Consider the following 17574-nt stretch of genomic DNA (forward strand, 5'->3'; position numbering starts at 1 on the left):
ACGTCCTGAAATGTCATTAGACGGGACTGGGTCCGGAACTCTCTGACATTGTTGGAATTGTTACTGTGGCCGAACTGGATGGAGGCTTATGGAGCCTTCTCCTTCATCCGAGACTGGCAAAAGAATCGCCCGCTGCACTCATCGCTTTCTGTGGCGGCTGGCAACACTATCGTTGAATGTATATAATAGTTGACGGGCTCGTGGTGGAAGTAGAGTTTGGTTCCGTAATGTGAGGGCCATCTGAAGGCGACTACCCGTACCTGGAAGGAGCCTGGCTTGAACTGTGCCTGGAAGCTGTCGTCCTCTCGTGGTAGTACTGTGTACAACCTTGCTGTGTACAGAGCAGTAAGCGGATTGAGATGGATGTGGGTGAAAAAAATGGTTCAAATGGCTCTGAGCACTATGCGACTTAAATTCTGAGGTCATCAGTCGCCTAGAACTTATAACTAATTAAACCTAACTAACCTAAGGACATCACACACATCCATGCCCAGGGCAGGAATCGAATCTGCGACCGGATCGGTCGATGTGGGTGACAGTTGTTAAACAGAGATGAAGAGGCTTGCAGAGGATAGACTAGAAACGTGCATCAAACCAATCTTCAGAGTAGACATCACAAAATCAACAACAAAGTTTAATACAATGTTACCTGCAGGACTGTAAACTTTTCGTAAAAAGAATCTAAAATTTATGGTCCCGTCACAGCTCTATTATATATGGAAAATGTGTGACTCATTTAGGTTACTATTTGTAGTAATTTGAAGTCCAAAAATTTAGGCAATATCCATTCAAGATCTTAGTGCTTGAAGTCCAAAAAGTTAGGCAATATCCATTCAGGTCTTAGTGCTTTCGTCAACCAGTCCTTGAATTTACTGACAGCACAGTCATGAGCGTTTGTGTCCATGAGCAATTTCGAATGTCGCCATGTTCCACACTCACTGCGGCAATGATAGCGATACTAGAGTTTCTTAAACATGGTCGACACTCTTCACTCGTGAACCTACAATCAGGGTGTTTGACTTTTTTGCTTTTTTTTTTAACTTCCAATCGGTCGTGATTTTAAGACAACAAGGAAACCCGATGAATCTTTGCGCAAATGTTTTGGTCAGTGCCTCTAGTACTCCCGTCGACTACGTCACGTCACACTTTTCAGCTCTGAATGCACAGTTGACAAGTAAAGACGCTTAGAACGTTAGAATCCCCCCCCAGTATTAAGTGCCATGTCTGATGTTCGGCCTGACTTAACTCAGCCCACACAACGTAACGTCATGAGTCTCCTTCATCGCGACATTACTCGGTCGCACAGCACGTCAACAAGTACGCTCCTGCAGCATGTGCTATGGCAAGTGTTTGATCACCCGCTATACAGCCCGGACATGGCTCCCTCTGATTTTTATATCTTAGCTCGTAAGAACGGCTCGCTATGAGGACAGCGTGTCGGCACAGACACCGGTCTGCAGGCGACCTTTGGGAACTGGCGGAAAGCACAGGCGGCTACCTTCTATGATGAGGGTATTGAAAAGTTGCTACAACGTTGCTAAAAATGTGTAAATCGGAGCGACGACTATGAAGAGAAATAGCTGGAAGCTGCAGCCATCTGTTGAAAATAAAACATTTTTGATTTTCGCCGTGATTTTCATTTCGCGTCCGATCGGAGACTGAAAAAAAAAAATTGCCCTCGCGCAATTAATTGAAAACTCAGAGCACGCTACTCTAATGAACTACCAGTTTCGACCATATTATCAGTTATTGAAGCTGGACAATTAACACATGGACCCTACCACATACTTATTTTTTATTTGCTTCAGATCTTGCGATGGTTTCTGAAATTATTAAGAAGTAAGAAAAGCTAACTAATTTAAGCATTCGTTGCGTGACTTTAAAATTGTTGCGAATATCCAATAATAGATGTTATTTGGCAGCATTTATTCTTCTGCAAAACTGTTGGCTGTGTGATTAAGTAATGTCAACCAGGGAAAAGTGCGCATTACATGGGTTTCAAGAAAAGCTTCACAGGAAAACGAACAATTACACAAATGTTGCACCTGTTGGGTTGTCTACAGTTAGTGCAACAGTGGAATAGAGAAAACTCTGTGTAGTTATTACTTAATTGCTAGTCAAGCTAGCTGTGTTTTAAATATACACTATGTTATCAAAAGTACCCGAACACCTGGCTGAAAATTACTTACAAGTTCGTGGCGACCTCCATCGGTAATGCTGGAATTCAGTATGGTGTTAGCCCACCCTTAGCCTTGATGACAGCTTCCACTCTGGCAGGCATACGTTCAGTCAGGTGCTGGCAGGTTTCTTCGGCAATGGCAGCCCATTCTTCACGCAGTGCTGCACTGAGGAGAGGTACCGATGTCGGTCGGTGAGGCCTGACACGATGTCGGCGTTCCAAAACATCCCAAAGGTATTCTATATGATTCGGGTCAGAACTCTGTGCAGACCAGTCCATTACAGGCATGTTATCCTCGTGTAACCACTCCACCACAGGTCGTGCATTATGAACAGGAGCTCGATCGTGTTTAAAGATGCAATCGCCATCCCTGAATTTCTCTTCATCAGTGAGAAGCAAGAACATGCTTAATACATCAATTTAGCCCTGTGCTGCGATAAGCCACGCGAAACAACGAGGGGTGCAAGTCCCCTCCATGAAAAACCCGACCACACCATAATACCACCGCCTCCGAATTTTGCTGTTCGCACTAGTCACGCTGGCAGATGGCGTTCACCGGGCATTCGCCATATCCACATCCTGCAATCGGATCGCCACATTGTGTGCCGTGATTCGTCACTGCACACAGCGTTTTTCCACTGTTCAGTCGATTCCCGGCGGGGTCAGGGATTTTCTCTGCCTCGTGATGGCTGGGTGTTGTGTGTGATGTCCTTAGGTTAGTTAGGTTTAAGTAGTTCTAAGTTCTAGGGGACTGATGACCATAGATGTTAAGTCCCATAGTGCTCAGAGCAATTTGAACTATTCGAACCACTGTTCAGTCGTCCAATGTCTACGGTCCTTACAACAAGCGAGGCGTCGTTTGGCATTTACCAGCGTGATGTGTGATTTATGAGCAGCTGCTCTACCATGAAATCCAAGTTTTCTCAACTCCCGCCTAACTGTCATAGTACTTGCAGTGGATTCTGATGCAGTTCGGAATTCCTGTGTGATGGTCTGGCTACATGTCTGTCTATTACAATTTACGACCCTCTTCAACTGTCGGCGGTCTCTGTCAGACAACAGACGAGGTCGGCCTGTACAGTTTCACTATTACATCGGAAACAGTGGACCTAGAGATGTTTAGGAGTGAGGAAATCTCGCGTACAGACGTATGACACAAGTGCTACACAATCACCTGATCGCGTCCGAAGTCAGTGAGTTCCGCAGAGGGCCCCATTCTGCTCTCTCACAATGTCTAATGACTACTGAGGTCGCTGACATGGAGTACCTGGCAGTAGGTGGAAGCAAAATGCACCTAATATGAAAAACGTATGTTTTTGGGGGTGTCCGAATACTTTTGATCACATTGTGTATTTATTTACATCTCTTTCTGTATCGGTAAGAACGGTTTGTAAACATATCTGAAGATGGCCAGAAGACGGCACCAAGATATCGTGGAAGCGACTTATCCTTAATCGGAGGGCGTAGAAGGGGTTGCGGGTCTGCAAGAACCTAGACCTTCGTCACGGGTTCGGTCAGTACAGATATATTTTTAAAATTCTGAGTTAAGGTGGGTGGGGACAACCGTGGGTTTGGCCGAATTAGGGGAGGGGTAGGACAGAGTCTTAAAGGGAGCCTTTCCCTTTTTATTCAAGCGTGTGTCATTGTCGCACCCCCGTGTCATCAGGGCACGAGAGGACACAAATTAGGAATGCTGGAAAAGCTGCGTTGGATCACGTTAAGATTTCGTCAAATGGTCTTGAACGATCCATAGTAGTTCCAACATGTACACGAGAGGAAAAATTGTGGTCGTGCTGCGCTCCATCATGTTGAGATCGATAGAGATGCAATCCCACAAAGGGCTTAGAGGAGGGTTGAAAGCCCCGATGGGTTTATCAGTGCCAAAAGTTGTGAAATATGTGTTTCTGTTGCTCATCGTATTGCGAAGTGTATGGGAATCAACACCCCGGGGAAACGAGTGGCTTCATTGACGCCTTTGTGCCACCGGCTGTTCATGGAATGTTTTCCTAGGTCACTAATAAAAAACCGCGTGATTTCAAAGTTGGGTGTTGCGGCTCTGCCCTCCATTGGAAAGGCGTTAGAGGAAGGAGTGAAATGTGGGTAAGACATTAAGTGACAGCCTTCCGATCGTGTGACACGTCCACTGCTGAATAAGTCAGAATGTTGGTGAAATTTGGTGCCAATGTGACATACTTAACCCGCTTTACATGTCAGATAAACTTCTGAGCTGTAGCCTGTGTTTCGCAAGCGTCAGCAGCTTGCTGGTTCAAGCGTTGTCGAACACGTGAATGACGTTCCAAGATTCCGCACATTTACACCGTTGCAGAGGTGGGCCGTACGTTCTTTCGAGCTAAATTTCGAACTTAAGCGTCGCAATGGATGGAATTGCAGACTTCGAAGAAGCAATCCCTTAATTCTGTTGCGCAGTGTATATACCATGTCGAGAGGAAAAGTTAACACTTTAGTAGTGAACTGTTTTTAGGTAATGACTTTACAACATCGTAACTATGATATATGGGTTGATTATAAGCATAGAAGATACATTCCTCGACAACTGTAAATATTTTGGAAGCATTAGAAAATTCTCGTTCAATTCAAAAGTCACTCACGCACTTCAAAGAGTGATACAAATTAAACTATATCAATGAAAGTCAAAAATCTATTTGATTTCAATAATCATGGTACAATTAAAATAACTAACGTCCAGTTATCATCATTTGATTTGAAAATTTGAAGGTAGATGCTGAGCCATGCGTGGTTCGTGTTCCCGCCATCACGTATTTTATACCCTGTTTTTAACGTACTTCCACCTCACTACGTTAATTTAAATTACTACTGTCACTGAGCTGCTGCTTTGCCTGACCGTGACCGGCGCTAGCAGCGCGTATCGATATATTCCCTCTCGTAGTATCTTTGCTCGACTGCTATTACTTCTCGCTCGTTATCTGTCGTAGGGGAGTTCAGGTCGCGAGTTCGGGCTGCCAGTCAGTTGGAACGCGTCTGGAGCGCACTCCAGACCTGCCAGTCGGGGAGTTGCAATGCGGCACTAGTGCAGTCGGATGACGCGTTTTGGCTCGCCGATCGTGTGTGTGTGTGTGTGTGTGCGTGCATCGACTCCCGATTTGTCTTCGTGTGTGCTTAGTTACTGTTGGGTATCGTTAAGGTCTTTGTGCAAGTGTTTGTCAGGTTGTGTGTGTAGTTGGCGTTCTATCAACTGATGACTATGTTAGATGTTGTCGGCATTCTGAGGGAGTCGGTCGGTTGGTGCTGACCAGGGAAGTTATCTCCGCGCGGTGCAGTCGGATGGGTCTACTGGCGGTCCCTGCGCAGAGTCGGTGCATGTGTAGAGCTGTCCGATCGCTACGAGCTTCGTGGCCCACCGACCCAGGACGTCAAAGTTGAGTGGTGTCTTAAGTACCCAAGCCACGTCCGTTCATGTTGTGTCGTTCGTTTCCGTGGTTAGCTATTGGGGAGCTTTTCCTGTGAGCAACACCGAGTGTTTGTAGTGGTGAAATAGAGCTGCCGTGCAGTGGAATTAACTATATTGATCCACTACAATTCAAGTGCACCAGCGGAATTTTCTTCCTTGTGGCCGTTAGTGTTCCGGTTACCTGCCCTGTCCACTAACGTAATTTCAGGCAGTGTCCTTTCCTCACCTGTTGTCGCTGTCCAACACAGTGTGTAGTTTTGGGAGCTTTATACATATTCATATTTGATTGTGGATAATCACGCCCGTACCATTTTGTGTTTGAGTTCTCGTGTACCAATTGGTGGAAAGCAAGTCGTTTGTCAGTTGGTCCGTGGCTGTCTCTTGGGTGGGCTACCGACAGATCAATTGTAGTTGGGCTCACCGCCTGTCTCACCTAAGTGAAAGAGGACAGACCGACCCCCTGGAGTCTTCTGAGAGATGTTGTCTTTATTGTCTTTCTCGTCAGTGTTCAATTGTCTGTTTATAATCTATCATAGCCGATGATAAAAGAAAAATTCTTGGTTTTACTGTGTTTTATGAAAGTAAGTTTGCATTCCGGCAAGCGGATATTTGTTGAAAGGTTATTGCCATTGTGTTGTCTTTTCTTTTAGTCCGGTTTCAGGTACTTAAAACTTAAGACTTGTGGTTATGTTTCTTTAAAATTTTGGAAAATCGATTGTGGGCTTTCAGCCTTGCCACCTTATTCTTAAAATTACCTTTCAAGCTTAAACATTGCGGCCTTCTGCCTTTGAAAGGTTATGGTAATTTATTTTAAAATATTGAAAATTTTGACTGTGGGCCTTCAGACGATTGTATTGCATCTTGTTTATGTTTGTCTATCCACTTTTGCCTTGCGGCTTTCGGCATAGCTATGATATAAAAATATATTTTAATAATTTTATTTGCTATTTTAACTTCATTTTTATGTTGTTGATTTTTAAGATTTCTTGTTTGAAGGTCTTCAGCCGTGAAAGAATTGCATTTTGAAACTCGTGGTCTTCAAAGTTCGGCTATGTGCCGCTTTGGTTGTAAATGTGTTAAAAATTACAATAAATTACAATTTAAGGTGAAACTGTCACTAACCTTATTTGGCCCTTTCCACAATCCTAATCACCTGTTCTGCCCAGCGGGTTTAGCGGGCGTTTCATATGCACTCAAAAAGAATTTATGACTATTGCTGTTGCTGGTGAGAGTCGTTATTTCAAACAGTTCAGCTTCATGATGTTGAATGTTTGCGCCTAACTCCAGCTGACATCAAGAAATACAGCGCTTATAATTTCTTTTGTAGTTTATATGGAGTGTACTCTAAATACTCATACTGCAACATCTATTTCAAACGGAAGTAAGACGATAGTCTACTTTTTCTTATGAGAAAATCAACCTGAGTTCTTTACCGATTTCGTTTTTCTACAGGTACAAGTTTGACTGAAGTTTTGCTATCGGTGTAGTCCGCTAAGAAAGAGAAAAATATTTGCAATTGAGACTACACATATTTTTGGTAATCATGAGTCGAAGTGAAAAATATGTCATTAAAAATAGCTAGGGTATCAAGAGTGTGTTACCGGCTTATGTAGTAGGTCTATCTGTCTCTGTAACATAACACTTAGTTTCCCAAACGAATTATCAGAAAGTCTGAATGACTGCGATGTAAGGTAATTTCAGGTTAGATAAATTTTTATTTGTAGTACATCCATAACTGTTCTGCAACATGTTCATGGCAAACAAATCCGCCACAGTAGTAAAATACTTTTACTGATCAAAGTCTTACAAGACAAAAGTCGCTATACATTACCACGGTTTCGGGGTTTTAGCCCCACCATTAGGTGTATCTGAAATTTAATAGTAACAGGACATCTTGCCCATGACCAAACAACGAGTAGGCAAACATCTACCGTAGGTTGGCCGTCAAATAACATCCCATATTATAGCTGCCGACATCTGAAGGCTGTATCAGTAACCCAGAAACGTCATTAACTTCGTTTCAACTGATATCAGTTCCCATACCTATGTCAGTAAACCACAAGCGTCATTAGATTTTTTCAGTTTGTAAGTGTAGTATTTTCGGAAGTAGCCTTATCTTTGAGCATTTGAAGTTTCGCTGTCGCATCGCTTGTCTTAGGTGCCATGTATCATTTTAATATGGCGTTGATCGTACAAAAAGATGTGACTTCTTATACACAAACGTGCTCTAATAAGATTGGTGATTGTTTGTAGGGAAATTGTTATCTCAGACGAACAATAGCATGAACTCTAATACACTACTGGCCATTAAAATTGCTACACCATGAAAATGACGGGCTACAGACGCAAAATGTAACCAACAGGAAGAAGATGCTGTGATACGCAAATGATTAGCTTTTCAGAGCATTCACTCAAGGTTGGCGCCGGTGGCGACACCTACAACGTGCAGACATGAGGAAAGTTTCCAACCGATTTCTCATACACAAACAGCAGTTGACCAGCGTTGCCTGGTGAAACGTTGTTGTGATGCCTCGTGTAAGGAGGAGAAACGCGTACCATCACGTTTCCGACTTCGATAAAAGTCGGATTAAAACATATCGCGATTGCCGTTTACCGTATCGCGACATTGCTGCTCGCGTTGGTCGAGATCCAATGACTGTTAGCAGAATATTGAATCGGTGGGTTCAGGAGGGTAGTACGAAACGCCGTGCTGGATCCCAACGGCCTCGTATCATTAGCAGTCGAGATGACAGGCATCTTATCCGCATGGCTGTAACGGATGGTTCAGCCACGTGTCGATCCCTGAGTCAACAGATGGAGACGTTTGCAAGACAACAACCATCTGCACTAACAGTTCGACGACGTTTGCAGCAGCATGGACTATCAGCTTGGAGATCATGGCTGCGGTTACCCTTGACGCTGCATCACAGACAGAAGCGCCTGCGATGGTGTACTCAACGACGAACCTGGGTGCACGAATGGCAAAACGTCATTTTTTCGGATGAATCCAAGTTCTGTTTACAGCATCATGATGGTCGCAGCCGTATTTGGCGACATCGCGGTGAACGCACATTGGAAGCGTGTATTCGTCATCGCCATACTGGCGTGTCACCCGGCGTGATGGTATGGTGCCATTGGTTACACGTCTCGGTCACCTCTTGTTCGCATTGACGGCACTTTGAACAGTGGACGTTACATTTCAGATGTGTTACGACCCGTGGCTCTACCCTTCATTCGATCCCTGCGAAACCCTACATTTCAGCAGGATAATGCACGACCGCATGTTGTAGGTCCTGTACTGGCCTTTCTGGATGCAGAAAATGTTCGACTGCTGCCCTGGCCAGCACATTCTCCAGATCTCTCACCAATTTAAAACGTCTGGCCAATGGTTACCGAGCAACTGGCTCGTCACAATACGCCAGTCAGTACTCTTGAAGAACTGTGGTATCGTGTTGAAGCTGCATAGGCAGCTGTACCTGTACACGCCATCCAAGATCTGGTTGACTCAATGCCCAGGCGTATCAAGTTCGTTATTACGGCCAGAGGTGGTTGTTCTGGGTACTGATTTCTCAAGATCTATGCACCTAAACTTCGTGAAAATGTAATCACATGTTAGTTCTTGTATAATATATTTGTCCAGTGAATACCCGTTTGTCATCTGCATTTCTTCTTGGTGTAGTAATTTTAATGACCAGTAGTGTATATTCATAATGTGATTGGATTGAAAAAATATGTATTCAACAGCTTGAGGACTAAATTAAAGAAGCATGAATTCGGCAGTCACAACTATAGTACCTCGCGCAACTACCACGAAACTTATTAACAGCAAAGACGGTCTGCCAACAGTCTGTCGTGTCCGCTAGTGAATCAGCGTATACGGAACTATGTAAATTGTAATTGAGAAATTTGGATGAAGCGCCTTCGAAATATACGCATGTGTGTTCGTAACTTGTGGAACGTTATTTAGCACATCTCCTCCTTTGCGGTGTAGCGAAATTGCTGGTGTTGCACGGCAGCGGCTTGTATCGCTCTGTACAGATAACTTGTGGAAAGTTATTTAGCACGTCATCCGCCAGTGCGGTGTGGTGAAATTGCGAGTGTTGCACGGAAGCGGCATATTTCGCTCTGTACGGACCGCGAAAGCAAGTTTAGGCTAATTACAGTGTTCTCATATGCATTCTAGCAGTTGTTCTTCCTGCATTCCACATGTGAGTGGGCAGAAACCATAATATGTGGTACGGCCAGGCACTTCACGGCGGTTTACAGAATATGAATACAGATGCAAACGGAATTGTGAAAGCCCAAGCGCCGCGCTCGAGGTTCAGGCGCTAGGTTCACGGTGTACTATCGCACCAGCCAGGGGTGATAACGATGAGGATGATGATGCGCTGATCAGGATAACGTGTTCGATTAATTATGCAACTCAGTCACTGCAGGTTGGGCATTGTCCTGCCTCCCGGATTCCCGCCGCCCTCTTTACATGTGATTATGCTGCAATGCCTTGATGTAGTCCGTTACCTGTTATCATCTTCTCCCTCTGGTTCTCCTCTGTCTTCCAACATCAGTCTTTTGCCACTCATCATGTGTAACACATCCTCATTCTTATTCTGTCCGTCTAAAAAATTGTTTCAAATGGCTCTGAGCACTATGGGACTTAACATCTGAGGTCATCAGTCCCCTAGAACTTAGAACTACTTAAACCTAACAAACCTAAGTACATCACACACAACCATGCCCGAGGCAGGATTCGAACCTGCGACCGTAGCAGTCGCGCAGTTCCGGAGTGAAGCGCCTAGAACCGCTCGGCCGCCGCAGCCGGCTCTGTCCGTCTGTTACACACTTTCTGTTCCATTAGGACACAACCAGATGATTACAGCTAACTGCTGACTGCGTAGAGAGTGGGTTGAACGGCACTACGCTCGGACATAATTAGCTTCCCGGATGAGGCGGCTTAAGGAGACACTAGGTAGAGTCAGTAATTTATCTTGAAACATTTCCATTGGTCAAAGATTGCATACAAAATCAACAATATGGGATTGTGGGTTTGCCTTGATGCAAAACACTTCCGATATTTATGTATTTATGCCTAAACTAGTTTCATCGACAACTATCGACATCTTCAGTGGGTTCTTTGATTCTAAAATATGGAGGAATCTCAAACTTATAAAACATTACAAAGTATTATTACAAGTGTAGTGTTTACTTCTGTGAATAATTTCATAATACCTTATTTATTATACGTCAAGGCATGGTTTTACGAATTTTGTCACTGTTTCCGACATATTTTGTACATCAAAAACACAGCAGACATAATAGAGAAAATTAAGAACATCAGCATCCCCGACAGTAAAACTAGTATCTTTTGAAATTACATCCATGTACACCCATATACCTACAGAAGAAACTATTATCATTGTAGAACAACAGCTAAAAAGCAGGGAACTTCCAGACGTCCAAATAAATGAAATCTCATCCATTGTTAGCCTAATACAGATCAAAATTAGTTCATTTTCAACAAAAACTTTTATTTCCAACAAGTTGGGCTACTTATGGGGTCCCCTATCAGAGGAACTTTAGCCAACATTTTCTTGATTTTCTTGTATTATATAGAGAGCAGAATATTCAACAACATGGTAAAATAAGAAGGGCACAAAATAATTTATTGGTACCGTTATGTGGATGGCATAATCTGTCTCGTAGATGAAACACAAAACAGGATAGAAGAGCTATATAGTAACAGCAACACATAACCACCTTAAATCCACTTTAAAATATTGCAAGAAACAGCAACCAACACGAATTTTACATGTACAGAGAACCCTCATCCATAGCTCACCCAAGCATCCGAAAGTGCATAAATACTCCACTTTCACACATATGCTCCATAGGATAAACAGAACAGCTCTTAAACCATAAACTACACACAGGAATTAAATACGATCTAACAAATTGTCGTTCAAAACGACTACAAAACAGATACTATAAACAAGCTCAACGACAAAGTAAGACAGAATCATAAAAATAGCGGCCAAACACTCAGGAGCACAACCAAAGGATCTACAAACCCAGACACAAAACACACAGACAAAACAGAAGACCACACCATATCAGGGAAAAGAAACAGTTGGTATATACTAATCTTCAAGAATAAAATGGGGCATAGAAATGGAAACATATTGAAAGAGCAAGGAATCCCAGTAACATTCAGAACAAGCAATACAGTTTAGCGAAGGCTAAGCAAGACCAGACAGAAGAACCTCAGACAAATTCAGCAATGCTAGAATATACCAACTCACCTGTAACTCTTGTCAGGCCCAATACATAGGACAAACGAATAGAAATTTCCAAACAAGGTACAGAAAGCAAGTGAGAGCTCTAAAGAGTGACAGCACACATTCCACTTTCGCAGAACACCTAATCAACAAATAACACAACCCTACTAATATCGAAAGTGATCCACACATCCTGAAACACAGCTACAGTTTATACAGAAAACTAACAACAGAAGAAAATTATTACATAGAAAAGACTGTAGTGGAAGGAAAACACGTAATAAACGAAACTACACTTTGCAACAACACACCGTTTATCGCTCTAAGAGAACTGACACGGACACAGAACAGGAAAACACACACACACACACACACACACACACACACACACACACACACACACACACACACACAAAGCACTCCTCCGTCAGACACAGAGACGTAAAAAAGGAACAGAAGTCATCACAACTCCCGCTACAATATTCATAACTTTGCCGGCCGCTGGTGGCCGAGCGGTTCTGGCGCTACAGTCTGGAACCGCGCGACCGCTACGGTCGCAGGTTCGAATCCTGCCTCGGGCATGGATGTGTGTGTTGTCCTTAGGTTAGTTAGGTTTAAGTAGTTCTAAGTTCTAGGGGACTTATGACCTCAGCAGTTAAGTCCCATAGTGCTCAGAGCCGTTTTTTATTCATAACTTTCTCTCAATATGCCACACATTTCTCGCGACGCATGCGAACAGAAAAAAGACATAGTGTTTGGATTACGACCAAGGTGCGCAAGTTTTGTTTTTCTGTGTCTAAAAGTAGCTGCAAGCCGTCCATGGAACGCGAGTACATGACAGATTACGTAACAACCTAGTACACATCAAAACTGTATTCACAACTCTACTGAAACCCCAGTTGTATAACGCCGACATAAGTTCACGTTTTTGCATTTGTTTACTAAGAGCCACACATGCAGTTGCAGATGACATGATGTAAGCCGAGGGAAACTGCAACAACAAAAAATCGAAATTATGTCGGAAATAGCGGCAAAGGTCGTAAAACCATGCTGTGACGCATAGTAAATAAGGTATTATTAAATTATTGCCAGAACACGATATTAGGAACTAAACAGTACACATGTAATAATGTTTTACAATGGTTTATAAGTTTGCTATTTCTACAGGTCTTAGAATCAAAGAACCCACTGACATCTGTACGCAAGCGCCGCTGCTCTCGGCCGGCCACTGCGTTGTTCATCGTGAGGGGCAATGCCTGAAATTCGGTGCCTCGGACTATTGACTTCCCTAAAGATTTACGACATTTTCAACAACCGGTTGCACGTAAAAGGTAGGTATATTGACCTAGGTTTCGACACCTACTAGGGGTGCCTTCATCGGATCTAAATGTTGCTAAATCGTAAAATTATATTGCTAAAAAGCAATAGTCAAAATCTGGAGCAGCTATGCTCAAGTCAAAAGTAAAATTAAACGTTTTAGCCTTTGCCACGTGTACCCAGCTGGGAACATCATCAGACTGATATATATACCGGTTGGCTTTTTAATACTATACTGAAAGTTTCGTAAATCGCTAGGGAAGTCAACATTACGAGATACCTAATTTCAGGCATTACGTCTCACAATCACAACGGACAACGCAGTGGATGACGGCCTTCACTTAACGATTTCGGTTGATAAGAGCTGACGGTAGGGTTAGAGTGTGGCGCAGACCCCTCGAAGTCATGGAAGCAGGTTGCCAACAAGGTACTCTGCAAGCTGGTGGTGTCTTACCAATAGTGTAGGCTTTGTTTACAAGAAATGCACTGAGTCCTTTGGTACAATAAACTGAACATTCGCTGGAAGTGCTTATGTTCGGCTGCTTGGCGACCAGCCATTCATGGGCCTCTTGAATGAGACTTTCACTCTGCAGCGCAGTGTGCGCTGATATGAAACTTCCTGGCAGATTAAAACTGTGTGCCGGACCGAGACTCGATCTCGGGACCTTTGCCTTTCGCGGCCACGTGCTCTACCACCTGAGCTACCCAAGCACGACTCACGCCCAGTCCTCACAGCTTTACTTCTGCCAGTACCTCGTCTCCTACCTTCCAAACTTAACAGAAGCTCTCCTGCTGGTAGAGCACTTGCCCGCGAAAGGCAAAGGTCCCGAGTTCGAGTCTCGGTCCGGCACACAGTTTTAATCTGCCAAGAAGTTTCATGGGCCTCTTGTGTCCAAACAACTATGGAATTTTTACTGATGACAAAGCGCCATGTCACTGGGCCACAATGCTCTGGACGATCCGAACGAATTATTTGGCCACCCATATCGCCTCCACATAAATCCCATTGAACAGTTATGGTACATGATAGAGAGGACATTTTATGCACAAAATCGTGCACTGGCAATACTTTCACAATTATGGATGGATAAAGACGTAGCATAGCTGAGTATTTCTGTAGCGAACTTCAAACGACTTACTGCACCCATGCGAATACAAGTTGCTTCACTGTACCGGACAAAAGGAGGTTCGTACGGTTCTAGGAGGTACAAGACTTTTTCATCTCACTATATTTCGCTATCTCTTGCTCTCTCTTTTCCTCTTTCTTTCTCATCTCGCTCAAGCCCCCTCTACTCCCTCTCTCTCTCTCTCTCTCTCTCTCTCTCTCTCTCTCTCTCTCTCTCTCACTCTCTCTCTCTCTCTCTCTCACACACACGCACGCACGCACGCACGCACGCACGACCACGCACACGCACACACACATGCACGCATGCACGCACGCACGCGCACACGCACACGCACGTACACGGGACACCCCCCCTCCCCACATACACACACAAACACAGAACGAGCGAGCGCGCACACACACACACACACACATACACGTTTACGCACTAGTTCGTGAATGTTTTGGTTGTGTGGAGTGGACAGATTAAGTTTATATTAGAACAAAATTCATTTAATTCCTATTATGTCCATAGAGATCTCGTGGTTATGGGATTAACAGACAAAATTTCTCCCATTCGAGATACCATAAATATTGTTTAGTACACATTATGTAGGACGGAGAAATGGAAGAAGGTGCAGGGCACCCTCTTGCCCTTGGTGTGGGAAACTGCCCCTAAAGGCGGAACAATCAACAGTAATGAAAGGGGTGAGGAAACAGAAGGCAGTGGAAACCGCTTCGTTAAACGCCCATAATGTGTATCCACAGGACACGTGGCCTGTAATTGGAAAAGTGTAATGGTGATCTCCCCACCGGTGTAAGATTCCGCGGACTAGTCTCCATTCGGATCTCCGGAAGGGGACTGCCTAGGGGGGAGGGGGTGAATATGAGTAAAAGATTGAATATTGAGTAACCAACGAAAGGATAACGTTCTACAGATCGGGGCGTGGAATGTCAGAAGTTTGAACGTTGTGGGGAAGCTAGAAACCCTGAAAAGGGAAATGCTAAGGCTCAATCTAGATATAGCGCGGGTCACTGAAGTGAATGGAACGAACAGAAGGATTTATCGTCATATTAGTATAGTTTAACGAGTCTCCTAGAACTTATAACTACTTAAACCTAACTAACCTAAGGACATTACACACATCCATGCCCGAGGCAGGATTCGAACCTGCGACCGTAGAGGACGCGCGGTTCCAGACTGAAGCACCTAGAACCGCTCGGCCGTTCCGGCCGGCTTCATGAAGATCTGGAGTACGGAAATATTATGGAAAGAAGAGATAAACTTGAAGTTCTCTGAGGCTACAGATATTGCGACAAGGAAAAGCTCAGTAAGCTGCTCAGTTGAAGAGGAATGGACATCTCTAAAAAGGACAGTCACAGAAGTTGGGAGCAAAAACATAGGTACAAGTGTGTAACACAAGAAATACTTCAGTTGACCGATGTAAGAAAGTAGTACAAACATGGTCGGAGAGATTCAGGGATACAGAAATATAAATCGCTTAGGGATGAAATAAATAGGAAATGGAAGGAAGCTAAGGCGAAATGGCTGCATGAAAACTGCGATGAAGCTGAAAAAGAAAGTTTGGCGGGAGGACTGACTCAGCACATAGAAAAGTCAAAACAACCTTCGCAGAAACTAAAAGTAAGGGCGGTAACATTAAGAGTACAGTGGGAATACCACTATTAAATTCAGAGGAGTGGTGGGTAGATGGAAAGAGTACATTGAGGGCCTCTATGAGGGGAAGACTTGTCTGATGACGTGACAGAAAAAGAAACAAGAAGAGATCGGAGTCCAGTATTATAATCAGAATTTAAAAGGGGTTTGAGAGACTTAAGGTCGAATAAGGCAGAAGGGACAGACAACATTCCATCAGAATTTCTGTAATCATTGGGAGACGTGGCAATATAACGACTATTCAAGTTGGTTTGTAGAATGTATGAATCTCGCGACATACTGTCTGACTTCGGAAAAACGTCATCCACGCGATTCCGAAGACTGCAAGAGTCGACAAGTGCGAAAATTATCACACTATCATTTTGACAGCTCATGCATCCAAATTGCTGACAGGAATGGTAGACAGAAGAATGGAAAAGATAATTGAGGATCTGTTAGATGAAGTTCTGTTTGTCTTTAGGAAAGATAAAGGCACCAGAGAGGCAGTTCTCACGTTGCGGATGATAATGGAAGCAACGTTCAAGAAAAATCAAGACACGTTCATGGGATTTGCCATCCTAGAAAAAGCGTTAGACAATTTTTGCAAGTGGTAGAGGAAAGGAGCGACAATCAAAAAGAAAGTGCGGCGTGCTTTTAATTTGCCACTCCTTGTATACTGTTGACACAAATATTGCTTTACCTTCTACATTTGGTCTCGCTCGTGTAGCAGAACGCGGAGTACAGTAGCTTATTAGATAAGAAGGTGAGTCAGACCCGAATCCAATCCGTGAGGAGATTAACGACAACGGCCTGGTACACTGGACAGCCAGTTGCTTTTCATTCAGTTTGCCATTCCAGTTTAGGCAAACATTGGCTGTTTCCCTAAATCCGTCTCAGAGAGTACTGCGCACAAATAGTTAAAATACGATTACACACAGAACGAAGTATGCACGACTAGGCGGGCAGGCGTGCACACGACCTGCCTCCCACAGGTCACCTTGACTACTGTGGCGTCAGCAATGGCGGCCGGCCAAAAAATTAAATAATAGTACAAAATTTGCCAAATCCTGGAAACGTGGAGCCCGGTCTAGAGCGTATAGATGCCAAGGAAAAGAAAAAATACCTGTGTATTCTCTATATAGCTGACAGACTGAACACATGGCTTATTTACCTTGCGCAGTAACGTTGATAGTCTTCCTCATGTTGTGATTTCGATGCCGACTGCTGGCCTACTAGAATGCAAGCCATGGCGCGCTGCTACACACACAGTTACGTCAGTCGCCTTGATACCACTTGATCCGTTCGTGCCCGAGGGCAAGCTCTGCAATACGTAACAAGTCTCGTGTAACGTTCTGGGCTCAACATACGGCTACATGTGCGGGTATCGCGTGCTCAGTCAAGACGTGAAAAGTGTTAGTTTGTCGTGTTAAGTTGACGTAACAAGTAGGTAGTCAACATCATGGCAGCATAACCGCTCGAACTACAGTGCAGTTGCCTGTTCGGGATGTTCCATGTCAATAAATTGTGTCCATATGTGAAAGAGGAACACTATTTGAAAATAAAGTGAGACAATGCTGTAGCCTGCCCCCTACATTATTCATTCAGTACACTCAA

General features: G+C 43.9%; 1 protein-coding gene across 1 annotated transcript in view; it reads right to left on the reverse strand.

The window, feature by feature from the left end:
• The window catches only part of LOC126259747 (synaptic vesicle glycoprotein 2C-like), a 234620-nt gene extending 217437 nt beyond the window's left edge, over nucleotides 1-17183 (reverse strand). Inside the window, exon 1 of the mRNA XM_049956737.1 lies at nucleotides 17132-17183. Within this exon, the coding sequence (XP_049812694.1) occupies nucleotides 17132-17162 (31 nt within the window). The 5' untranslated portion in view covers nucleotides 17163-17183. The remainder of the gene's footprint in view (nucleotides 1-17131) is intronic.
• Between the last annotated feature and the right edge of the window lie 391 nt (nucleotides 17184-17574).

The sequence above is a fragment of the Schistocerca nitens genome, chromosome 5, assembly GCF_023898315.1.
Source record: "Schistocerca nitens isolate TAMUIC-IGC-003100 chromosome 5, iqSchNite1.1, whole genome shotgun sequence".
Lineage (NCBI taxonomy): Eukaryota > Metazoa > Arthropoda > Insecta > Orthoptera > Acrididae > Schistocerca > Schistocerca nitens.